Source organism: Onychomys torridus, chromosome 16, assembly GCF_903995425.1.
Source record: "Onychomys torridus chromosome 16, mOncTor1.1, whole genome shotgun sequence".
NCBI classification, from domain to species: domain Eukaryota; kingdom Metazoa; phylum Chordata; class Mammalia; order Rodentia; family Cricetidae; genus Onychomys; species Onychomys torridus.
The window spans coordinates 30,185,453-30,212,147 of record NC_050458.1 but is presented as its reverse complement, the minus strand read 5'-3'; the positions used below and the strand labels follow the sequence as shown (position 1 = coordinate 30,212,147).

The following is a 26,695-nucleotide window of genomic DNA, read 5'->3' as shown; positions in this document are numbered from 1 at the left end:
TGTGACAGGCAGAATCTCCCAGAGCGAAGCCAGGTTGGAACAGCCACCATGACAGTTGTGAAAGTTCCTGTGACTGGAACAGAGTCTCTCTGGGGCATCTGGGGCTGGTTCAAGGTCTTATCTGAGTATCAGTCACTGTGTCAGTGTCCCTGAACAGTCACAAGGCATTTAAAGCTCCCTCAGCTGTCTCAATGAAAGCTCCAGGAACTATCAAGGGAGTGTCTGTTTGGACAGCTTTTGTGGTTCCTATGAAAACAGTGGGGCTGAAGTTTAGCTGCCGCTGGCCCCAACAGGCCTACAGGAGTGCCATCAATGTCAGTGCCAGCCTTGCAGGACACGGGGAGAGTGAGGAAAACACTCGTGCTTCTGATCTAACCAATGTTCTTGCCCAGCCCGGAGCAGTTACCCGTTCTGCCGTAAGTAGCTGACACTGCAGCCAGGCATGAAGGAAGATTGACAGCTATCCATCAAGCCAGGGAACTGCCTGCAACTGACAGCTTCAGTCATTAAAAAAAAAAGAAAAGAAAAGAAAGAAGACCCCTGAGAAGTACCTACATAAAAGATTAAACACGAAATTAACATTCTTCTTTCACAGACCTAATCTAACCATGCCTAAACCTCAGCCAGGCTCCTCAGTGAAGGATGGGGCCTCCCTCTCCTCAGCCACACATCTACCCTACACAGGCAATTCCCACACTTTATGATCCTTTTCCCTCCTAACAACACTGCATCATGACTGTCATCATACCTCTCAAGGTGTGTGCTTCTTGAAGCCAAAGGCAGAGGAAATGTGAGACTATAAATGTGAAAGGTGAAGGCATGAGCAGAGAGATAGAGAAGCTGCGGTCCCTGGTAGAGGGACTCCCACCGTGCTGTGCCTCATTTTTTCTAGGGGTCTCTCCATGTTGAGGGAGCTGCGTGTTTGTTCCCTCGTGTCTACTCATCCTGGTCTGAGGGCTTTATCTTGGAGCTACTCCCTGGCTACCTCTAAGCTTGCCTCTTGTGGGTAGACAGGAGAGAGAGGCAGGTGTTACTTGCAGCAGGGAACGCTGTCCTTCACTGAGGCTGAGAGGTCGCATGATCTGCCATCTGCAAGCTGGTAAGCCAAGAAGGTCAGTGACGGGGTTCAATTTGAGTCTGGAAACCTGAGGACCAGGAGACCTAAGGTGTTGGTCCTAATCTGAATCAGAGGGCCTAAGAACAAGGAATCCCAGTCTCCAAAGACAGATGATGGAGTTCGGCTCTAATGGAGAGCTAATTCACTCCTGCTCTTTTGCTTCATTCAGGCCCCTGAACAGACAGGATGAGGCCCACTCACCCCAGAAACACCCTCAGCAGACACATCCACATACAGTGTTTTTACAGCTGCCTGGGCAGCTCTTAGTCAATCCAAGCTGACATATGAGATTGACCATCACCCTGCTCATTGAGAGGACGTTTCCATTATTATTGATGCCACAAGAGTTCAGAAATGGGTAAACTATTGGGTTAGGAAATTCTGGAAATGCTTCCTAGAAGGGGTGGAGCTTCACCCTGAAGAAACAAGTTGAGCAGCTAGGAGATGGAAAAGAATAATAGCATAACAGTATGCTTGGTGTATTTTCTCTAGGCCCCTGGTTTTGTCTAAGTATAGCTCCCACTGAACAGGAAAAATCATGTTGGTAAATAGGAAAAGTGTCTGACATAGTTTTATGAGAGGAAGCAATTGTCTGAGCTGTAGCCAGCTGCAGATGACTCCAGAGCTCATAACATCCTTTCTGAAAGGATGTGAATTCAATATCTGTGAGGTGCCCACAAAATAAAACTCAGCTCATCTGTGAGGATGGCACTGGAGAGAGTATATTTGTAATTAATATAAATACTATAACCATTAATTACTTAGGTTGTGTCTATGACAAACTACTTGGTATAAACAACTTAAGGATTGGAGGATCCTTTATTTTGGTTCACAGTTTCAGAGGGCTCAGCTCCTGGTCGCTTGATCCTCTGTACTCAAGCAGAGCATTGTGGCAGAGAAGTTTCTGCACCTCATGATGGACAGGAAACAGAGGAAGAAAGGAAGTCCCAGGATTTAGTATGAGCTTCAAAATCATGTCTGCAGCAACCCACTTTTTTCCAACTAGGCCCCATCTTCTAAAGGTTCTATCACCCTCTGCGACATTGCCTACAGCCTAGGTTCAAATGTGTGTGTGTGTGTGTGTGTGTGTGTACAATGAATATATGTCAATCAAAAATACTAACATCTCAATTTGGGGCCTGGAGAGATGGCTCAGTGGTTAAGAATGCTTAGTGCTCTTCCAGAGGACCCAAGTTCAGTTCCCATCACCTACATCAAGCAGCTTGCAACTGCTTGTAACTCTAGTTCTAAGGGATCTGATGCCCTCGTATGACCTCTGTGTGTACCAGCATGCATGTAGTGCACATAAATTCATGCAGGTGCATACACACATACACATTAAAAGATCTTTTTAAAAACCTACCAATCTACCGGACGGTGGTGGCACACACCTTTAATCCCAGCACTTGGGAGGCAGAGGCAGGCAGATCTCTGCGAGTTCAAGGCCAGCCTGGTCTACAAAGTGAGTTCCAGAAAAGGCACAAAGCTAAACAGAGAAACCCTGTCTCTAAAAACCAAAAACCAAAACCAAACAAACAAACAAAAAAAACAACCTACCAATTTGTTAAATAATATGACTTTTTAAACTTACTTGTGGTTCTCAGCCTCTAAGAAAATCATTTCAATTGAAATGTATTATTTATCTCACCTTTATAAAAGCTAGTCCCGGGGGGGGGGGAACAGCCTTAAAATTAAAACATTTTTATCTTCAAGTATTATGATAATAAATGGTCTTTGTTTTATGCCTTAGTAGTTTTCCTGATCACTCTGGAAAGAAATATCCTCTGAAACAAAATCAGTCTCAGAAGATAAAGTGGTCTTAATGTGTGTACTTAGCTTAGAGCACAGTGGAAGACATCTTGGCCTTGTACGGATGCTGACCTCATCTTAGGACATCATCATGGAGGCAGCAGAGTGTCACACCTCACACAGCTCTTTCACACACAGCTCTCTGAAGATTCATAGTGTGTATTGATGTGGGCTAGGCTACAATTATGGTCTCTTTTCACAGAGAAGGACCTGAGAGCCTGTGAGGCTAACTGATGGAACATGGGATTCTGAGAACCCATCAAAGGTTAAGGCTGAGGTAGGTGAGTGGACCAGGACTCATGTAGCAACATGTGGAAGACTTTTTTTTTTATGCACAAGAAGTGTGGCTGCAGTTTATTTATTTTATTATTACCATTTTTTTGAAATAGAGTCTCATGTATCTCAGGCTAGCCTCAACTACCTTATGCAGCCTAGGATGACCTTGAACTTTCTGATCCTCCTGCCTCTGCCTCTATCCTCAAAGTGCTGGGATTATAGGTGTGCATGATTTATGTGGCGCTAAAGAACAAACCCAGTGTTTTGTGCATGTTAGGCAAGCACTCTAACAACCAAACTACATTCTTGTTCCAAGCTTTTGAGCCTGGATCCAGAATCTGGTTCTTCCATGCGCTGTCTCAAGCACATTTTTTTGTTGTTGTTGTTTGTTTGTTTTGTTTTGTTTCTTGGTCTTGATTTTCTCTTCTATAAAGAGGACTTTTGTCTTGAGGGCTTTTATGGGGGTCAAGTTGTCACCAGGTAGGTGGAAATGCTGCAAGAATAGCTGTTTTGGTTGTCATTCTAGCTGTGCTATCTGTGTGCAGGGTTTCATTTCCCCCCTATCTTGTATCCATGCTCATTGGTGTTCATAAATTCATATCCCCATGTTGAGTTAGTTTTAAAAATGCATACATGTCTTCATTTATTTTTGTATGTGTGCACTTAACGTGCCATTTTTACATACATGTGTAAGCCAGAGGACAACCTGTGACAGCTGGTTTTTCTCTTTCTATGTCGGTCCCCTGAATTCAGATTGTAAGACTTGGTGGCAAACTGAGGCCTACAAGGCAGGCAAGCATTGCATTAGTGATTTACATTCTTTTCATGGAGCGGGGCTTCTTAAACTTTGTCCATCCCTGACCCTCTTTCATTTGAGTGATTTTAAAGCAATCTCTGGTATCAAAGCTTATAAAGCATGTATACAAATGAAGCCATACATTTATTTTAAAATGACCTTTTATTAAAGAGGAAGTCAATTATGTACACTAATGAGATGGGTGTACTTGTTTATTTTTACAAAAATTAAGTCTTGGCTGAATACTTGAGACTGAAAGACATAGAGCATCTTCAGTGTTTTTCAGAGCTGATCCATATTTCAGTTTTATAATCATCAGCTTGAAGAATGATGCTTCTCACAGATACATAGTATAAAATAGAAGAAGTATACTTAAGGCTGTTTCAGAAATTGTTGGATATTCTGTCCTGATCCTAAGTCAAAAGTTCATGTAACCTGTTCTATGAAACTCAAGTCAGCAATTTGAGCACGTTTTTTCCAAAATCAAACATTCTGATAAAAGACAGTCCAAAGACAGACTGACTTAATGTCTCAATCCTGAGACATGACTGTAGGAAAGTAGTGAAAGTCCTTGTTTTCTATAATTAAACCACTGCATTTCCATAAGAGCACTGTAATTCATAGCATACAGTGGCCTCAAATGTGAGCTGAGGTGTTTTAAGCAGCCTTCATCAGTATGAGGGCTTGCACAGTGCAAAGTATGTATGCCGTATGATCAGAGCTCAGGGTGAAGAAAAGTCGTGCAATGAAACAAGGCCAAGGGTACCCCAAAGCACCACAGCTTCATCATGCACTTGATTTTGAATTCACTCTCGGTAGTTAGATGTTCAGAAACTTACTATTGCTCGATTTTTCCCTACCCCCCCCATAGGGACTGCCCACATTTAAATAGCTTTTGTTCTATAATACCAAGAAGCCATTGAAAGGTGGTTAGCTGAGGGTGGAGAGGTGAGAGATGACACCATCAGACTTTTATAAATTTTATCCTGCACATCAACTTGATTATGAGACTGAGTCTTGGGGTTGGGGAGATGGCTCAGCAGTTAAGAGCACTTATGGCTCTAGCAGAGGACCTAAGTTTAGTTCCCAGCATCCACATCTGGCAGCTCACCACAACCTCTCTCTCCTCCTCCAGGGGATCCATTGTCTTCTTTTGGATTGGACTCTGCAAGCACATGCATTCATGTGCACCTATCACATAGACACACTCATATATATGTAATTGAAATCTTTAAAAAATAGATGTGAATCCTGTTTGGATATGGAATATAAAAGACAAATGCCGTGTTTGACTACTAGGAAATTGAAGAGTGGATGTAAGTTTGATGCTGTCGACAGTGCTTGATGCTGACTGGGCTGGGTGATAGATATGTGGATGTCATGCTATACTTCTCCTGATTTCATCATGGGAGACATGATTTAGTACTGAGGTTAGGTCAGTTTCAGTGGTCCTGATGAGAATCCTGGGAACTTGGTCCAGGGCATCAGATGAGACGGAGACAGGTTTTTAAGAAGTAAGGTAGACATGCCTTGAGGATGGATTGGATATAGGGTTAGGGTGATGGTGGGGTCTAGAGTTTCTGGTCTTGGATGGAGGTATTACTCTGAGCTAGAAATCCCTAGCAGGCCCTGTGGTAGTTTACAAACACACCTCTTTTTCCTCTCTCTTACAGATATTGAAGCTTCTTCCTTATGCAATGTCTTTCATTCCAGACTTCTTGCATTCATTGAACTCAGCAATTAATTAAGCTTTGGTATGCATGCATTAATTAAAATCCTTTCCCAGGTTCACAGGTGCTATCCTGAAATACGTAGGTTCATCTCCATCTGCTTTCTTCCTGGGACAGGTTTCTCTGCTTTCCAGTAAGCACATAGCTACATGTGTCTGTCTGTCTAGCTGGCTGGCTGGCTGTCCATCATACCTGCCACACACCGTTAGTTCATGTTTAAGGAGCCTGGGCCTAGAGAAGTTAATGACTTGTAAATTGCTCTCCAAGGCTGAGCCAGAAATAGAAGGCAAGAAAGTTCCTGAATAGTCTTGTACCGAGCTGCTGTGGTGGAGGTGTCAGCCCCACTGTGGGGAGTGACATGTGCTAGCTGTTCACCTTCACACACTGACTGGCCACCCTGGGGAGCCAGAGTACTCCTAATGAGGGTCCAGCCTCTGTTGGTTGGGTGCAGGTTTTCTTGCCCAGCCCCCCTGGCTGACTGTGTTCCCTTTTCTCCCCACACAATTCAGGTCGTTTTCGGATGTGACGGCTGAGACATGAGATCTTCAGCCTCCCGGCTCTCCAGTTTTTCCTCAAGAGATTCACTATGGAATCGGTGAGTGGTCCCTGGCCCAACCATGTCCGGGAAACATGTTGATGCTTTGGGGGTTCAGCAGCAGCACTGGCTGAAAAAGCAAGAGCAGGGTGGGTTAGAAACAGCATACTGGAAATATGCCCACGGCTCTTTCAGTATTTGTAGCTTGATGGACCTCCGAAATTTCTCTCTCTCTCTCTCTCTCTCTCTCTCTTTATGTTTTATGCTTATTTATTTGTGCATGTGTGTTTTATGGCATACATGCAGAAGTCAGAGGACAAGTTTTGGGGCTTGGTTTTCTCTCTTCCATCACATAGGTTCTTGGGAATCCAACTTGGGTTCTCAGACTCAGTAGCACATATTCTGCTCTACTGAGCCAACTTGACTGTCTTTTCGTGTGGAGACAGGATCTCATGTAGCCCCAGGCTGGTTTTGACTGTTCCACGTAGCTGAGGATGACCTTGAACTTCTGATCTTCCTTCTTCCCCCCTTGGTGCAGAGATTACAGGTGTGCACCACCATGCCTGGTTCATGGGTGCGGGGGATGGAACCCGGGTGTTGTACATGCTGTACAAGCACTCTGCCAACTGAACTGCATCCACAGCCCTTTCACAGTTTTCTATCACATTCGTTACCTGTTGAATTTTAAGGAAGTGCACAGGGTGGGGCAGGGTGAGAAGGAGGGATGTATCAGGAAGTGGTCAGGAATTACTATGGATGCTGCTTTAGTCAGCTGAAGTTCATTGGCAATGACTGCATCCTGTCCACCCATCTGAACTGCTGCGTAGGAATGACTACATTGGTCAATAATTCTCCTAGCTGAACTTGAAGTCATTTTCTCTGGCCCTATCCCCCAGATCTTCTGCATCATCCCTTCATGAAAGTAGGTTTGTTTACCTCATTTGGCAGCTGGGAATACTGAGTCCTAGAATTGGGGCAGCTAAAGGAGAGGCTGAGAAGTTTAACTTCAGGAGTCAATTAGAAATCTGACCGCTCAGGAAGAGGCTCCGTGAAATCTGCAGAATCATGAGGGTTGACTGGCATGAGTTGATCTGCTGTGGCTGGTGTTGCCTGGAAATCAGTGTAGTGTGATGACTGCACGATAGTGCTGAAGGGCGTGGCTGATTCCTGGCCCCCGTTGTTCTGATCTGTGTGATCACAGTGGAGCCATTGACTTATCTCTTACTTCTGCTCTCTTATCTAGGAAGGGGTGTGTGTGTGATGAAATATTTATGTTTCAGATTTTTTTGGCACAAGTTAGAAAAGTTATGCCATCAAGTGTCTGGATATAGTAGGTACACAGAATGCAGAGATTATTTCATTTTCAGGCTGAAAACAAATTTTAAGGATGGTTGGATAAACGAAAGTATCCTGAACAGGGAGCTAGGGAGATGGTTCAGTTGGTAAAATGCTTGTTGTACAAATCTCCAGTACCCATGCAAAAGCTGGGCAGGGCCAAAGGACTGTGAGTTTGTGACTCAGCACTTAGAGGTGGGAGGTGGGGAGGTGGGGACAGGTGAAGTTGTGAAGCTTTCCAGCCAGCCAGTGTAGGCAACTATGAGCCAGATTCATTAAGAGAACATGTTGCAAGTATAATGTGCAGAAGTCATTGAGGAAGATGTCTGGGCATAAAGCTGTGGCATCTGCAGATGCATCCGTGACCATGCTTCACACACACACACACACACACACACACACACACACACACACACACAATACTGAATGGGTGCGTGGGAGAAGTGAGGGGGGAACCGAACTGAGGCTTTTGATGGGACCCAGACATGAGGTGACAAGAAACTGTCTCCAGGGAAACAAGGATATCTATCCATGTCTGCTTTCATAGTTCATCTATTACAAGATTTTTTCAAATCCTGTGATGTTTTATTATTAGGTTTTGTTCTTGAAGCCAAGAGTACCATGCAAAGTGGCATTGGTCTTGGAGGTATCTTTTTAGGGCGTATGGACTGTACTGTAATTGTCAGAACTCGTGGCATTATTGGAATTAGGTTTTGCTATGAACGACATAAATCCTAAGAGACCCTTGACTTTAAAAATATAGGAAGTAGGAGCTGGGAGTTGACTCCACAGTTAAAGCACTTGCTGTGCAAGCCTCAGGATTAGATCCAAGAACTCAGGTGAATGGTAGGTCAGTGTGGTACCCTGCTGGTAATGCTGGCCTTGGTAAATGGAGACAGGATTCTTGGAGTAAGCTGATTACAAGACTAACCACTTGATGAGTTCGGTTCAATGAGAAACTCTTTTTTTTTTTTTTTTTAAGTTTTTTAAAATTTATTATATATACAGTGTTCTGTCTGCACGTATCTCTGCAGGCCAGAAGAGGGCACCAGATCTCATTACGGATGGTTGTGAGCCATCATGTGGTTGCTGGGAATTGAACTCAGGACCTTTGGAAGAGCAAGCAGTGCTCTTAACCTCTGAGCCACTTCTCCAGCCCCAATGATAAACTCTTAATGAATAAGTCTTGAAGAAGGATTCCTGAATTAAATCTCTCTCTCTCTCTCTCTCTCTCTCTCTCTCTCTCTCTCTCTCACACACACACACACACACACACACACACGAACATGCACATACATGTGAACACTCATGTACATACACACATTACACAGGGTATGTGGTGCTTCTGCATATACCTGGTGTTTCTGTGTATATCTTGTTGACCAAAACTTAATCCTCTGGCTACATTTAGTTTCGGAAAAAAAAGACTTGGTTAAAATATAATCATGGTGCAGTGAGAATATGTTTACCACCTTCTTTAGGCATGCTACTATTCACTGAGTGAATGCTACCTCGAAGTTAAGCTTTGTAGCCAGGCTGCTGGAGTTCTAATTGCTGGACACTAGTCAAGTGACCTTGAAAATCTGCTAACCTTTCTGAGCCTCAGGATTTTCATCTGTGAAAACCCATTCCATACAGCTCCGCTAAGTGTTCTTGTGAGCAGGGGATGCGCCAAGGCAAAGCCCCCACCCCAGTACCCGGCGTACCATGAATGCTGCCTCAGCTTTGACCCTGACTACAACTTACTACTCCATTGCCTCCTCCACCACCCATGCCTGCCTTCTCCTGCCTCTCCTTCTCTATTACCGCTGTTAGTGCTGCTGCTGCTGCTGCTGCTGCATCTACTGCTACTGCTGCTGCCACTGTTCGTATTCCCACAGCCTCTGCTCGCTCTAAAGCTTCAGTTCGTGCTGTGACTCTTCCCACCATGCCTCCCGCTGCCTGATGCCGTGCTACCGTTAATACCATGTAATCGCTGACATTCCACTCCCTGCCTTGGAGTCTAAGTGCTTCCCTCCATCTTGAGGATGAGAGTCAGACAGTAGCTGAAAGGGAGCAGATGTGATGGGCATCCGAGGTTCTGCTGATCTCTTTCCTGACGTGGGTGCTGGCCTCTTTGCATGTAAAATTCCCTGAGTGTGCCACTTAAGACACAGAGGGCTCTGTGTGTTTTATCTTAGACTTCAGGAAAACATGTCCTTTAGGGGTAGAGAGATACTTAGTTGGTAAAGTATGTGCCGTGTAACCATGAGGACCTGAATGCAAGCCCCTGAAGCCTTGGGGGGAAAAGACCAAGAGTGGTAGTACCTGTCTGTAACCCTAGTACTCAGGAGGCAGAGACAGAAAGATCCCTAGTTTGCTGGCCAGTCTACCTAAATCATTGAGTTCCGGGTTCAGTGAGGGACTTGTGTCAAAAATTAGGTGGAGAAGGATTAAGGAAGACACTCAACATGACCCTCTGGCCTCCATATACATGCACATACATATGTATGTACCTGCACACACACACACACACACACACACGCACGCACACGCGCGTGCACGCACCATAGCTGGCAAGTGGTAGAACATGAGTGACGTCACACCCAGCTGCCCAGCTGATCGCAAAGCCCATATTCTGGACTGTAATCCAAAGACTTGCATTTCTGTCCCTCAGTTCCTTCGTTCTTTCACTGAAGGGACAATCCATTGTCTATTCCTTAGGTGCTGGACACTGGAATGCAGGGTCCATGCAGACGAAACCACCTGTCCTGTGGTACTCCGTCTTGAAGAGGGGAACACCACAAGACCTTTAGATTAGGTTCAGTGTGGGATGCCCTGGGGCCACGGGGTGGGTCTGGAAGCCAGCTTAACCACTCCACTGAGTGATTGATGGGGAAATGTTCCCACATTAGTGGGCAATCCAGCTCCACGTAGCCTACATTCAGTCATATAAAGCCGTGTTCGCCACCTCTGCCAACAACTACTAAGAAGGGGTCAGCTCTTCTTGTCTCACCTGTCACTGCCACAGTTATGAGCTCTGCCTGGCACTCCCAGCAGCAGGCCACACCGGAGCTGTGAATTCAGTGGAGGGAAAGGAAAGACTAGGAGTTTCCTACACTGTGAGTCAAGGCAGTGTGAATGAGTGAGTGAACGAGGAAATCATAACCCACAGCAGTGCAGGTGCCTGGAGTGCAGGGGGCGGCGGCGGTGGGGGGGACGACGACATGCATAAGCACCATTTCTTTTTGACGCCATGTAGCCATGTATAACACCAGGAAGACGGGGAAACAGCCCATGGCTGTTAAGTTGGATTCGGGAACCAGCTGGCATTGTTTTCAGGGGGTTTCTTTGTTGTTGTTGTTTTTTTTTTTTTTTTTTTTTTTTTTGCCAGAGCTGAGGACCGAACCCAGGGCCTTGTGCTTGCTAGGCAAGCGCACTACCACTGAGCTAAATCCCCAACCTGTTTTCAGGTTTTTTCCTTCGTAAGTACAAATGACCTACCTTGAGCCTGCAGCCCTCCTAAGCCAAGCCCTGGGAAAAGCCTCTGCTTTCCAAATGTCAAGGCAGATCCTGTCATTATCATGCTGCCGGCTGTTAGCCCAAATTGAATTTCTCTGCATCCAGCTGATGTCCCTTTTTGGCCACAGGGCAGGGGTCAGGAATGTGGGCTGCACATGGACAGGAAACGTGTCCCAGAAGCCAAACACAGAAGGCTAACCTCTCAACTCTGCATGTCTAGTGTAGCCAAAAGGGTCAGGATGCCTTAGGGGTCTGGATGTGAAAGAAAAAGAAATGCATGAAAGAAAAACAGTTGTTAAGTGCCATTGTGAAAGACCTTTTGTTATAATGGATGTTAGCCTAAAATTCCTGCGGCGGCTGCTTTCCTTCCAGCTCTGGCAGTACTTCAGTTATGCAGGTTCAAGCTGGAGGGTTCTCCCCAAATTGAGAGTCTGGCAAATATTATCCTGCCCTTCCCTGTCTCCCACCGTCTCCCTCCCTCTTTCCCTCCTTCCTTCCATCCATCACTCTTCCATCCCTCCTTCCATCCGTCCCTCTCTCCATCCATTCTTCCTTTCATCCATCCTCCCTACTCCCATCCTCCTCTCCTTCCCTCCCTCCCTCCCTCCATCCTTCACTCCCTCCTTTCATCCCTCCTTCCCATTCACCCCCTCTCTCCCTTCCTCCCTCTCTCCCTTCCTCCCTCCCTCCCTTCTTCCTTCCCTCCTTTCATCCCTCCCTCCCATTCACCCCCTCTCTCCCTTCCTCCCTCCCTCCCTCCTTCCATCCCTTCCTTCCTTTCCTTTGAGAAAGTAAGGAGAAAGCTGCAGCATGCTGGGTCCTGTGCAGAGCCTGGAAAGGAGTGAGAAGCTCTGATGGCCAGGCCTCTGTGAGCATCACTCACCGTCAGTCATTGTTTTAAAAGCTGGATTCACTCTACAGATGGCTACATTTCCTTTTCTTTTTCTTTTTAAAATTAATGTTTTTTGTTAATGTGCATAATGGTGGGTTTCCTTATGACATTTTCATATATATTTTCAGATCTTCTTATATCTTATTCCTCTTCTTCCCTCTTCACAATGGTCCTCTTCCTTCCACAACAAAAGTCCCCTTCTGCTTCCATGTTATGTCTAGGGGTGTGTGTGTGTGTGTGTGTGTGTGTGTGTGTGTGTGTGTGTGTGTAAAAAATATACTTAGCCCTGTTTTCTCAAGGCTCTTAGTAGCATAGACATGGTTCTACCTCTTGGGATCTTGTTTCTGTTTTGATTGTTCCCAGGGCTAAGGTTGGAATCCAGGGCCTTACACATACTGGGCAAGCACTGTAACACTGAGCTAACGCCTAGCTTCCTTTTGAAAGTAATTCAGGGCTGGAGAGATGGCTCGGTGGTTAAGAGCACCAGCTGCTCTTCCAGAGGACCTGGTTTCAGTTCCCAGCACCCACATGGTGTCTCATAATCATCTATAACTCCAGTTCTGGGGCATCTAACACCCTCACATAGACATAGCTGCAGGTAAATGGCAAAGCACATAAATGCACATGAAATAAAGCGATAAATAAAAAAGAAATTTAAAGAAGAATTATTTTCTCAAAAAAGGAAGTACTTCGAAGAATAAAAAACTAAAAAATGAAGAGAGTACTTTGTCCTTCATTTTTCTCACCAGCTCACTCAGTACAGCACTTTCTGAGACCCACTATGAAGTGGCTGGAAGTGTACGAGCTGTTGGGATACCAAGATGGCAGACACACTTCCCACTTGTTGGAACTCATAGGAGAGCATGGTGTGAACTCCCTGGGGCTGTTGTAGCCTGTAGGTTGGTGGTCTTGTCCTACGTTTCAGGGGGCTAGGGGTTTCGAGCCAGGTGTCAGCAGGCCACACTCTCTGAGGCCTGCCAGTAGATGCCCTCCCCACTTCACCCACAGCTTCTGTATTTGCTGTCTGTCCTTGGTGCTCCTGGGCTGTCAGTCATGCTTCCTGTTTCTGCAATGTGTGTTTTCTTTTCCCCTTTCCTGTAACAACTCCAGTCATACTAGACTTTGGGACTGTCTGCATTCCTGTGACCTTACCTAAATCTATACCTGATTGTACCTGCAAAGATCCTATTTTCCTGTATTTGTTTGTTTGTTTGTTTTTGAGATAGGGTCTCATTAGCCCAGGCAGCCCCTGAATTTGTTATGGAGCTGAAGTTTAGCCTTGAACTCCTGATCATCCTGGTTGTACTTCCCAGGTGTTAGGATTACTGGTGAATGCCAGCATGACCAGCTTATAGATCCTGTTTTCAAATGAATGGTCACATTCATGAGTGTTGGTAGTTGAGATTTGCATATCTTTAATGGGGCAATGCAGCTTATTACATAAACCAGAATGTTTCATGAAGCCCTGAGTCTGGGTGACCATCTTACCCTCAGTCAGTGGTATCTTTACAGGTAAAGGGTACACGTCTGGAGAGTGACACCTTTGGTCAATTGAATGGATTGTTTCCTATTTCTAGCTAGGAAACTCAATGGTGGATGTTACCTTGTGCCTTAGCTGGGAAGTTCCTGTGGGATTCCCCATTGGTAAGAGGTCTCCTTCTTACGGCTGTCACCAATGTTGTTGCCTGGCCTAGTAGGTGAGGTGATTGAGTTCTGGGTAAAGACCTGGACAAGGAGGCCATTCTCCACTGACAGTATAGGCTGGTTGTGTAGCCTAGGTGCATTTCCTTGCCACCTCTGCCTTGGGCATCTTACATGTCCCTTGATGCCAGGGGGTCTTTGTGAGGACAGCTAAAATCAAATCATGTTGGCAGGATTACCTGGCTCATAGTTAGCATTGGACACCTGTGCTGGGGTACGCCAGGACATATTATCCCTCCCAGAAGAGGCCTCTGCCCAGCTCCTGCAGCACATTTCCCGTAGCAAAGGCCCAAGTTCACTGTGTAGGGCTGTTCATCCTCAGAGTGTATTGCCATCACTTCCCTCAGGAGAGTGTATTAGTTACTTTTCCGACTGCTGTGACAAGATCCCCAATTAAAGCAGCTTCAGGAAGGAAGGGTTTATTTCCACTCACCGTTCAAGGGCTGTCCATCACCGCAGGAAGGCATGGCAACAGGGGTGTGAGGCTGTGGACACATTGCATCAGGAATGCAGAGATGAATGTTGGTGCTCAGCGCACTATCTCCCTTCGTCCAGCCCAGGACCTCAGCCCATGGGATGCACATAGTGAGGGGAGGCCTTTCCTCCCCAGTTAACCCCAGTCTGGAAACTCCCTCGCAGACACATCCAGAAGTTGGTCTCCAACTGATTCAAAGTCATATTAAGCTGACAGTCAAGATGGACCATCACCATGTTTTTCAGAAACATGAAAAGCTGCCTCTAATAGAAATGTCTGAGGGAGGCAGCAGCGTTTAAAACGGGATACAGTTACAATCCAGACAAAAGTCTACCCTCCGATGAGTTCAAATGATGAAAAACAAATTGATCTGAAACAACGGAAAAGAAACAGTAGCATTGAAAAGATTGTCACTTTCTTGCTGTTGTTGGTGTTCGAGACAGGGTTTCTCGGTGTAGTTTTGGTGCCTGTCCTGGAGCTCACTCTGTAGACCAGGCTGACCTCGAACTCACAGAGATCCGCCTGTCTCTGCCTCCCAAGTACTGGGGCATTAAAGGCATGTGCCACCGCCGTCACTTTTGATATAAGAATAATTGTGATCTCTGACTGTCATGTAAAGATAAGTTTTATTCTGAGGGCTGTGACGTAATTCCTTTGCATCTCTGGTTCCTCCTCTATCAGATGGGGACAGTACAATAGAAGTCTGTCCTGTCCTCATCCATAGGATTGCTCTGAGAAATCAATGGGGAACAGCCTATGAAGGGCATGTCCAGCACCTGGTATGTTTTTGAATTTCACTAAATGCTGATGTGTACTACAGATCATCTGGCCTAAACGGTGGCACACTATTCATAGGAAAAGACTGGAATTAATCATATAGGTGAACACGTTTTTCCCCCATTCAATGTCTTATTCAAAGGGACTTGCTTTTTGTCACTCAGCAAATGTTGCACAGCTCCGAAAAGCCAGGCAGAAGATGAGACAGGTCGCCACAGGAATCAGAATAAAAATCCTATGGATTTGTACAACCTTGGGAAAACACAGATACCCTTGACCTGGCTCTCAGACATATAAGGTGAGAGCCCCCCACCATGTGAGGCCTTTCTGGAGAGGGGGAATTGAGTGATCAGCTAAATTGAGTGCCACTGGGGAAGACTCCAAGAGGCAAAGGAATCAAGAAAATGACAGACTAGGCTTATTACAATACCTCCATGTCTCATTTTAGCTTGCCTTCTTCCCGTCCCAGTCCCTACCTAAGGTATGACGGGACAGATATGGAACCAAAATTCTTTCCCATCTCAAAGCTGTGACTGACATATTTCCTCTGGTTGGCACTGTTGAATGCTTTTTTTTAAAAGTTCTTATTAGAATATTTAATTTGTGGTAAAGTATAGATAATAAAATTATCACTTGTTTTTAAGTGCATAGTTGTATAGTAGTAAATACAATCACACTGTTGTGTAACCATCACCACGCCCCATTTCCAAAATGTTTGTAGTTTGCAAAACCAAACTTCAGAGGCTGGGGTGTGGTTCAGTGGGAAAGCACTTTCCTGGCATGTGTGAGGACCTGGGTTTGGTGGCCCAACTGCAAAACAGTCAAAAGCAGGCAGACAGGCAAAGTCTTCCGACCTTTTAACTGCGGACCCACCAAATACTAGGTCCACATTCCTTCTCCCCACACTGTATGGCGACCTTCAGTCTGCTTTCTCTCCATAAATCTGGGCATTGAAGGTAGAATTAAATCAACAGAATTATACAAGATTTGCTCTTTTGTGACCAGTTTCACTTAAAACAGTGTTTTCAAGGCTCATCAGTGTTGCAGTGTGGTTGGAATTGCCTTTTCAGGCAGAGTAACTTTCAGTGTGTGTGTGTGTGTGTGTGTTACCTTTTCTTTATCCACGATTCATTCATTCATGGACAGTGGGTTGTTTGCACCCATTATGAGTAATTTTGCGTGAACTGGCAGGTGTAAACATCTGTTGAAGTCTCTGCTTCTGATTCTTTTGGGTGTTTACACAGAAATGGAGTTGCCTGGGCTGTATGGTAATTCCATGCTAATTGTCTCAAGGAGCCACCGTACTGCTTTTCATAGCAACTCCAGCAGCCCCATTTCCACCAGCAGAGGCGAGGGTTCCTGGTCTACATTGCCATTACTTGTAATTTTCTGCTTTTCACAGTAGTTGCCTTTTTCATAGGTATGGAGGCTTTCAGCCAGAACAAAGCGCGGGCAGCTTTATATTTCTCTTATGTTGTCTAGACCAATTAAGTAATTCTGGGTCTTTATTTAAGCCCCAGGCATCTAGAATAACTGACCTAAGTAATTGTTGTATGCTTCCTGCTTTCAAGACATTCAGGGAATGCCGGGGGAAAGAAATATGCACATAGGTCATTTCAAGCCAATATAATAGGGCTGGTAATATATCCTCGTGGGCTAATAATGTATATACCCTTATGCCTTGCATACAGATTTTTTAAAAAAATAGCAGCAAATGTTGACCAAGTTTTGTGCCTTGGCATGAAGCATGTGAAGTCCTTGAGTTTTACTTTCTTAAGTGTCCCAGAATGCTTAGGCTGGAAGGAATTTCCCGGCATTTCCTATGACAATAGACATGTTTGTCTGTTGCATCTGCTAGCCATGTGTCCTTAAAAGGCATCTAGTGGATGGAGAAATCGCATTTTTAATGTCTGTTTAATTTGAATGAATTTACATTTCAATTCAAATGAACCATACATGTGGCTGCTGTGTTGGATCGTGCAGGAAACAGACACAGCCTCTACCTCTTCTCACATTTGAGTGTACCTCCAACCACCTGGGGAGCTCGTCACTAAGAGGCTTCCCTGTGTCTTCCCTCTAGCCATTCTGGTTCCTTCCGTTTGGCTTGGAGCCAGGAATCTGCATGTACCGACTACATGGGATTCTGATACAACTGAGTCTGGAAAGTGCCTCCTGGTATCCTGTTCCTCAACTGTTGTATCTTGTGAAATACAAAATAGTAATATACATTGCATAGCAGTGTTCTGAGCAAGCACACATCAGATATGGAACAGTGGTCCTGTAAGAACAGGACACTTACTACAGTCACAGGCCGTCATTGTACTGGGCATGCGTTGGTGGTGATGTTGCAAGCAGACCCACCTCATAGCCAGTTATGTAAAAGAACAGCATAGACCATGATACTAGACAATGATGATGAAGACTGCACTATGTGTTTATGTATTTACTATACTTTTTATTGTTATTTTAGAGCATACTGCTATTAATAAGAAAAGCATTCTGCCATCCAAGAGTCCTGAGAGGTCTGCCTGCAGCAGGCTTACACAATCCATGTTTACTATGCCTCTTGACTGCTCCTAGAGGAGCAGTCTTACCCATACCATCTGAGTTTGTGTGAATTTGATGTTTACACAACAGCAAAATGGCCTTGTGACACATTATATACCCATCCCTGTCAGACACACCAGCACTAATGTAAAAGCAGTGACTACCTGTGGGAAGGCAAGGTGGAGCATAATTAGTGTATTAGTCAGCCAGTTTCCTTACAGTGGACCTCAACCAGACATCTTGGCATCAAAAAGTGGGATTTCACAGCAATAATTAAGAGCACACAGTGTCTGACCTGGTCATGAATGCTGGGTCCACCTGAAACCTTACTCTCTGGTCCTAGGTATTTTTCCTCATCTGTTAAGTGCGTGTACAATACATGTGAAGTGTGTGCTTGGTACTTGGCGTAAATCAGAACAACAAAAACACAGTAGTAGATAACCCCGTGTACTTAACCTGAGTGCAACATTGCTCCCTCTTCTAAGCACTTGCTGCTGGTTAACTTTCAATCAGACAGCAACCGTGTGAGAAGACAGAATCATTATTTGCACATGTTGAGGTCCTGGGCGGTCTGGAAAACTGCTTAAGAGCACTGTGCTGGTATATGGCATAAGTAGAATTCAGTTGTGGGCAGCTGGCCCTGGAGGTTGCAGCTCTTCCTTGTATCCCAGGCTCTTAGGAAAGCTCTCTGAGGGTGAGCCTCATGCCTCCTACCAGGTTCTGAATGTCTGGGCTTTGGAATTAACCTTCAAGTCAGTTCAGCTTCCAAGAAGCACTTGACCCAGCTGCCCCTCCCTCACTCTGAAATCTGGTGTGTTTAAGTCGCCACAGCCCTTGTCCACCCAGATGCCCTCTGGTTACTGGCCCTTCTTTCTCAGTGCCCCATGTTCCAGCCAATCCTGGAATGTGTTCCAAGTTGTCTGTAGCATGTCAACTTCCACATTATACCTCCAAGTTCTAGACTTGATAGCCCAAGTGCCCGTATTAACTTTCAACAGGCACCTCAAACTTGATGTAGGTTGAGCATCCCATTCCAAACATCTGAAATCCAAAATGCTTCAAAATCAGAAACTCTTCGGGCCTCAAACACAATGCCACTAATGGAAAATTCCACACCATGGGACTTCATTTTCTGTATGGTATTCAGGATATTTGAAATTCCCTTCTGGCTGTGTTCGTGAAGTGTTGATGAAACAGAAATGAATTTCGTGTTTAGACTTGAGTCTATCCCCAAGAAACTTCCTTATGTATATGCAAATATCAAAATGGAGAAAATTTGAAAACTCAAATTTGGCCCTGAGCATTTCAGGTAAGGAATGCTCAGATCTCATGTCCACCATGGCTGGCTCTTCCTGTTTCCACATGACATTCAATTGTGTTGGGCTGCATGTTGTATCAATGGCTACAGCACCTCTTGCCGATTAGCTAGAGACTCTGCCCCTTGCTGCCTGGACCTCCACCACTACCCTGCTTCTGATCATACTCCCTGGCTTCCTCTGTGTTTCTTACAAATGCTGTCCTGTCTCAGGATTCGGCTTCATGTCATTTCTCTGCCATCTCGGCCCCATTCTCTGTACCTCCTGACACTGTCCTCCTGGCATTCAGATGCCCACATCTCAGGCCAAGTGAAAGCTCCTCAAATCGCTCTTTACCTACCCTATAACCTGTCTCTTCTGTGGCTGCTTCCTCTCTATTTCCTTTACTTTCCTCTTATTTTCTTCCCCTTTTGTGTGTGTGTGTGTGTGTGTGTGTGTGTGTGTGTGTGTGTGTGTGTATGCATGTGGAGGCCAGAGAACAGTGTTGAGAGTTTTCTTCAGTCACTTCCCATCTTCTTTTTTTGAGACAGGGTCTCTCACTGAACCTTGCACTCCTCAATTTAGTTAGCCTTGCTGGCCAGTGAAGTCTGGAGAGCCTCTTGTCTCTGCCTCCTGGCCCTGGTAGATGTGCACCCAGCTTTTTTATGTGCGTGCCGGGGATCTAAACTCGTGTCCTCATGCTTGCACAGTAAGCTTACCAGCTGATCTATCTCTGCAGCTCCCTCCCTGAGGTCTTCCCCTAGCAATCTGCATTTTCCCTGGCTAGGTCTGACACCTGCACCATATGACAAATCCATGGTGGCTGCTTACAGTACTTACTAGGATAGACACATTTGAAAAATACACATTTGGTGACCCCGACTCAATTGAGCATGAACATAAAGTGCCGGATGCAGGCCTGTTCTTTGCAGAATCCATCACAGGTGCGACAATACTCATATGTATTATCCAAGCGATTGACAATAATTAGATGGGACTTAGGCCCTTTGGTCCCTGTTTTCACAGTTCTTGCTGATTAGAACTTTTACTAAGTTACCTCAAAAGGAAATAGCAGTCTTAGATAGCCATTCCATATTAAAGTTAATCAATGATTGGTACAGATTTGAATAGGGAATTTGTTATTGTTTATAAAAACAAGCTAACTATACTGTGTCCTCCTGAAAGGGGTCTTCAGTGCTGCTAAACAAGTATATGGGTTTTCCTGCCAATTGATAGCTCAAGCGGCAACATCACCTTCACAAAATGTGCTTGCCAAGCCAAAATGGGGAGTGACTATTTTGGCGAAGCCACAGAACTATTGAAATGGGAGATTTTAAGATTTACAAAGGAACTGCAGACAGGTCGTTAACAGGGAGCTGGCCCACAGCTCAGGGCTTCTCCTTTCATTAACAGCAAGATAATTAATTAACCATTAGGCTCCAGAACTGCAGCTCATGGCTGAGGGGAGCCGGCTTTGAGCTGTGTTCGAAACTTCCAGAGAGGGGAAATGGAGTTTTCTTCAATGCAGTGATGAGTGGGTATGCCAGACGCCAGGCACAGGTCTCAGCTCGGTGTTCCCAAGTCTATTGGCAAGATGTTGTCTGAATTTCCCCTGTCCCACTCCATTCTTAGGAGGGAGTGACCAAGTTGAGGCATACAGAGTGGCACACTTAGTTGTGAGGGAGCGTGTTGCCTGTGTGTCAGCAGTTTTAGTTCCGAGGGACAGAACCCCAGCTGCATTACTTACTTTTCTCTTTACTGTGATAAAACATCTGACCAAGTGGTGTGAGGAAGGAAGGGTTGATTTTGGTTTGTGGTGTGGAAGGCATGGTAGCAAGAATCCGAGGCAGCTGGTGACACTGTGTCCACTGTCAGGAAGCAGAGAGAGGTGCATTCTGAAGTTCATCTTGCTTTCTCCTTTTTGTTCTGTCCAGGACCTCAGCCCATGAGGTGGTAGCACTCATGCACGGTTGTTCGTCCTCAGCAAAGTCTCTCTGGAAGTCTCACAGACATGTCCAGAGCTTTGTCTGCTGGTTGATACCAAACCCAGCTGATTAACTGTCATACCATCTGAGGTCGGCTTAAGAAATGAAGGGATTCCGTTGTTCATGTGACAGTTAAGGGTAAAACTTAGCCCCGACAGCCATTAGATTCCAAAATTCGCTTTCTCTTTTCTCTGCTTCACCACCAAGACTCTTCCCCTTCATCATGTTATTATCACTTTCATGGCACTGTACCCATGATACCTGGTAGAAACAGGCTGGTTTATGGTTTTGGGAATGTAGGTCTATCATGTCAGGGAGGGTGTGCTGGAGCAGTGTAATCCATGGTAGATGCAGCATGTAATGGAGGACCACATCATGTTGTTCACATCATGGCGGACCAGGCAACCTCAAGGGAGACCGGAAATCAGGGGTAGGCATACCCTTCATGTGCCCATCCCATGTAACCTACTTCTGCCAGTCAGAATGTAGCCCATAAAGGTTCCCACAGCCTCTCCGAGACCGCAAAATGGTGATGGCTTAATTCTCTGGTTCTCCTTGTAGGGACTTTTAGCAGTACCTGCCTTATAGCTGCCAGGCTAATAATCCCAGAAGACAGAGAGCTTTGCTTCCCAGGAGCTCTCAATTGGTTTCCCCAATTTGGGTCACATGCCCAGTCTTGTTTCAGTCACTATGGACCAGATGATGGAAGATTCTGATAGGACAGTCCTGTGTCACCTGACCATTCTCAGAGTTGGGAGAGAGGTTGGAGGTCAGCCTCATAGGAACAATAGGGAAGGATGGCTTCCCCTATGGGAACTTGGAGTATAATATATGAGAGCAAGTCCTGGATGCTAGCCAGGCAGAAGCACAGATGGCCGAGTTTAATCAGCTTGTGTCCAGCCGTCTCTGGTCTGCTTGGCTCTTTGGATAACCTCACACACATGACCATCAGTGGAGGACAGCCCTGTTCCCCTCTGAAACTGCTCCAATGTACATGCACACCTGGCCAGAGGCTATGGCTCTTACCCATTCCTGCTGGAGCTCTTCAGTTCCACTACTTGCATGGGATCGATGACAGAATTTGGACCTATTGTTTACTACCGGTTTCCTCTAAAATGTGGATTAAGGTCACTGCCCCTTCATGTCCGGCACCCTGCTGGTGAACGTGGACACGAGTTTGATGTGACGAGCTGCAGACCCAAGGGGCAGGAGCCATGTGGAAGCAGGACAGGCACTGAGCACTAAGGAAGTCCTTCCCATGCCCCCGGGAAACACTCTGTTTGGCTGTCTGTCCTGCCTGAGCCTCTTTGTATCTCCACCACTAGCCTCTTCGTTTATCTGTGCTTTAGCCGGAACAGGGTTCTCTTGGTTTATTAAAGTTTATTCTTTCCATTCCAGGGGCTTCCTGGATGCAGACCTTTAGCCCAAACACCCAGGGGCTGTGCTCTTTGCTTGGCGTGGCTTGATCAAACCTCATGTAAACTCCCAAAGTGTGTGTGCATCTGTGACATCATCTTGCTCTCACCCTTCACCTTCTCTCTCTGTCTCAATACATGGTGACCTCTGGAAGGGTGGGGAGTCATCTGCCTTGCTTACTGCTATGAATAGGTTCAGAGCCAGTGACACTTGGTCATTGTCGTTAATGAATGGATGCTTAGGCCTGTGGGGAGTCATTCAGATATGCATGACTTGCCCAGGTTTCCCCAGACAGTAAGAGGTACCACCCTCTCACACCCAACTCACACCCAACTTCCTGTGTCCTGCTTGTTCCCCTCTGCTATGAACCGAGGTTCTCTGAGTAGTAGTTGGAAGATAGGACTTATAACACATGACAAACACTTGTCTATAACAGGCCATAAAGTCCATAGCAACGCTGACAACTTTGATGCTGTATCTGAACTGTTGTCATTGCTGCTTGCTAAGAGCAGGTCTGCCACACGCAGAGGGGAAAACGTTAGTGTTTATCCTCATCCGAGAAGCCCTTCCCTGCTGGTGACTTGAGGTTATTCCATCTTACCTCCATGTCTGTCTGGTCGGAGGCTGTCACCCCTGAACTGTTGTAATTTTCTCTTGGGCTGTAAGCAAAGGTTGAGGTGTTGACTTGCCAGATTAATAGCATGTTTAACTCCAGAGGACTCTGGCTTCCCCGTCTCAGGGTTCAAATAGGAGAAATCATGTTTATGTCACAAAGGGTAGTCTTCACTCTGAGCTAGCTGTATGCAGGGAAAGTAGCTGTGTCTGGAGAGTAGCCAGGAGATCTGGGGTTTTACCTGTTTTACCCAGCTGCTGAGGGGCTTTGGGAGAGTCCTTTCACCTCACAGGGAGATGGGTGATGGTGCTGTTCTGTAGCTGTTGGCTGTCTCTCAGGTGGATGCTGGCTTCAGATTCGCCTGGATGCAAGAATACCACTGGAGTAATTGGATGCTGGTTCCTCCTTTGGTTGTGGTACCTACATGCCTATCAGGAAGCTTCTCCAGCCCCTTCGGTGCTGTGTGACCTTGAACAAGCTACTATTGTGTGAGCTCTGATTGGTCCACCTGGGGTTAAATTAATAATAAATCCCATATGTGGCTGCAAAGCAACCACTTCAAAGAAGTGTTTAGCCCTGTGTCCGCACATAAGTAGGTCCTTTGTGCTCTGCCCTCTGTTCTCCTGGATCCATTCTCAGGTCGGCCAGTTCCCCATGTTGGCTCCTGATGGATTGATGCTCCCAGCCTCCTGATTTCCATTGTGCTGACAAGAGTGTCTTTTTTTTCCCATACAAGGTGTGGGATAGAGATATGAGTCTCAGGCTTAACTGGCTGTGAGCACCTGCTCTCAGCTTGCAGAGCCCATGAGAGGAGAGGTCTGAGAAGTGAGCAATCTGCCTACCTGGTTGGGAAAGAAATGGATATTATGGACCAGATTGCATGGGCAATGCCATGTGTACAGAGATGAATGACTAAAGAGCCTTGCAAGCCCTGTTGTGGGATAGGGAAAGGTTAGTAGATAGGGGACACTGGTGACATGGGCTGAGCGTGCTTTTCCCCGCCTGTGCCTTTGCACATGCATTTCTCTCTTCTACCTAGCACACACCCATATATCCTCTGAGGCTTGGCTCCTCTCTGAAGTTCTCTCTGGCTAAAGTTGCCACTTCCTCTCTCCTCCAGCCCCATTTTCCTGTTGTCACTGGTTTTCCATTTTTGAGCAAGCCTGTGTTGGGCGGTAGCACCATGTGATGGAATACCAATGAGAATGTGTCATGGTGCTGCTGTCAGAATTGGTTTGTTCGCTCCTCTTGGCCGCATTCTCCAGAACCGTAGCTTGCTTATTCATTTATCCAGCAAATATTTGTAAAGCACCTGCTATTTTGCCAGGCATTGCTGCAGAAGCTGGGGAATTCGGCACGCAGCAAGGAAGACAGGGGCATCAATAAAAATAAATTAAAAAAAAAAACATGAAAGAACAAGATAATCTTTGATGGTCTGTAACTTAAGAAAATAAGCCATGGCAAAGAGAGAGCAATCAATCCGAAGTGAGAAGAGCGTGGGTAGGAAGGAGGGACCATGTGCAGTCAGACCTCAAGGATAATGGGGTCAGCTGGCAGAGATCTGGGTGCAGGCTATTCTGGGGTGGCATGAGCAAATGCACAAGGTGTGTCTGATCCAGAAGTGACAAAAACCAGGTCTATGATGTCACAAAAGTCAAAGGCTTGGAAAGTGAGGTCAGGGGTTGACCATATGTGGGGCTTAGATTTTATTCTAAGTGCCTTAGGTCACTGCTGTTGAGTCTTCGTCCATGGTGCTCTAACACCGTCGCCTGATGCCACAAGTTCCTGTTAAGAACTTGAAGTGTGGCTTGTCCAACTTGAGATGTGAGTATAAACTGTATTCGTTTCCAAGAGCTGACATGACAAAAGAGATGCAGACATGTTCCACTGACAACACGTGGATGTGATACCATTTTAGTCTATTTGGTTAGATGGTAATCTAAGTAATCTCATCTTTTTCTTTCGACTTTTCTCCTGTGCCTGACATAGTCTGACTGCCATTGCTGCTCACAGCACTGTCCTGGGGGTATCCTGAGTTTTGGTTTTGGTTTTGGTTTTTTGAGTGTTTTTCTATGTATTTTTAGTTCCTTTCCTGGATCTTGCTCTGTAGACCAGGCTGGCCTTGAACTCACAGAGATCCACCTGGTTCTGCCTCCTGAGTGCTGGGCTTAAAGGCATGTGCCACCATCGCCTGGCTATATTTTTTATTTTTATTTTTACTTGCTTGGTTACAGCTACCTCTTGACTGGCTCACACTCCCCCCTTGAGACCCAGTACTTTAGCTGATAGATAGAGTCCTTGGGAACCAGGTCCTTAACTTGGGCCACCTGTGCCCACATTGCACCTTGTCTCCAAGGCCTCCACAGATACTCTCCCCAAGAGATCTTCTTGGTGACCTCAGGATTCACATGGTCCAGGTCAGGGGTACATGGAGGTAACTGCCCAAGAACAGTCCTTAGCCAGTTAGGAACAAGAGTGGGAAAGTAAGTACTCTAGCTTCCTTGTCCTTGGAGGTCCTACTCTGAGATGTGTTTCATAGCATCTTCCAAGGCCTCCAGTGGGGTGATCTCTGGTTGCCATCTTGTACCTTGCTCCTTAATACATCCAAGACTGGCTTCCTTCCTGTCTTTGTCTTTCTTCCCTGTTGTCTACCGGGATCAACTCTGAAATATGCTCTTGTACTCAGAGCCTTGTCTCAGGCTGTGCTTCTTGGTGGAACCCAGTCCTAGACCTGTATCCAATAAACAGGTGTTCAGTAGAGGAGAAGAGGGCCCATCAACTCCATCCTGTACACGGGCTGGTTGCCCATGTTTAGGGCATGGGAGTGGGGTGAGCATAACAACAGATTCCTTAGCTAGTCTTCTTTGGTCTCTAGACCTCTGAGCCCAAGGACAAAGAGCAGGAACAATGAGTGTGCCAGCTTTGGGGTGTGTCATCTCTCTTGTGCACACACCCAGGAGGACGGTTGAGTCAGAAGCTGAGTCAGTGGGGCAGAGCCACTCAGGAGAGCATAGTCCTCTTGGACTAGCCAGGTCATGGGGCTCAGGGAATGTCTCTCAGCAGGAATAGGGCAGGCACTGTTCCCCACATACAATGGAGTAGAGATTTTTATGGGTGCCAAGCCTTTATTTTTGTTTCTAAAAATAACCATGTCTAACTCCCAATATATGAAGTTTTTGTGTTTTTTTATTATATATGTTATTTTATACATATATATATATATGTATATATATAGTATACACACACACACACACACACACACACACACACACACACATATATATATATATATATATATATATATATATATATATATATATCATGTAGTTCTCCAATTTTCTAAAGCCGACAGGTACACTGCAATTCATTCTAATTCTCTCTCTCTCTCCCTCTCTCTCTGTGTATTTATTTATTTTACTTTATGTATCTGAGTGTTGTGCTGGATAGTTTTATGTCAACTTGACACAAGCTGGAGTCATCAGAGAGGAGGGAGCTTCAACTGAGAAAATGTCTCTATAAGATCCAGCTATAGGCGAGCCCGTGGGGCATTTTCTTAATTGGTGATTGACAGGGGAGGGCCCAGCCCATTATGAGTGGTACCATCTCTGAGCTGGTAATCCTGGGATCTATAAGAAAGTAGACTGAGTAAACCAGTAAGCAGTGTTCCTCCATGGCCTTTGCATCGATTCCTGCCTCCAGGTTCCAGCCCTGCATGAGTTCCTGTCCTGACTTCCTTCAGTGATGGACTATATTGTAGAAGTGTAAGCCAAGCAAACCCTGTGGTAGTTTGAATGTGATTGGCCCCCATAATCTCATAGAGAATGGCACTATTAGGAGGTGTTGCTTTGTTGGAGTGGGTATGGCCTTGTTGGAAGAAGTGTACCACTGTGGGGGC

General features: G+C 45.7%; 1 protein-coding gene across 9 annotated transcripts in view; it reads left to right on the top strand.

The window, feature by feature from the left end:
* The window catches only part of Asap1 (ArfGAP with SH3 domain, ankyrin repeat and PH domain 1), a 309,763-nt gene that overhangs the window by 29,454 nt on the left and 253,614 nt on the right, over nucleotides 1-26,695 (top strand). For all 9 annotated transcript variants that reach the window (XR_004946738.1, XM_036207548.1, XM_036207547.1 and 6 more), the window contains exon 2: nucleotides 6,238-6,323. Coding sequence is in view for 8 of the 9 variants with exons in the window: in XM_036207548.1 (XP_036063441.1) it covers nucleotides 6,265-6,323 (59 nt within the window). In the remaining variant the exon portion in view is untranslated. The remainder of the gene's footprint in view (nucleotides 1-6,237; nucleotides 6,324-26,695) is intronic.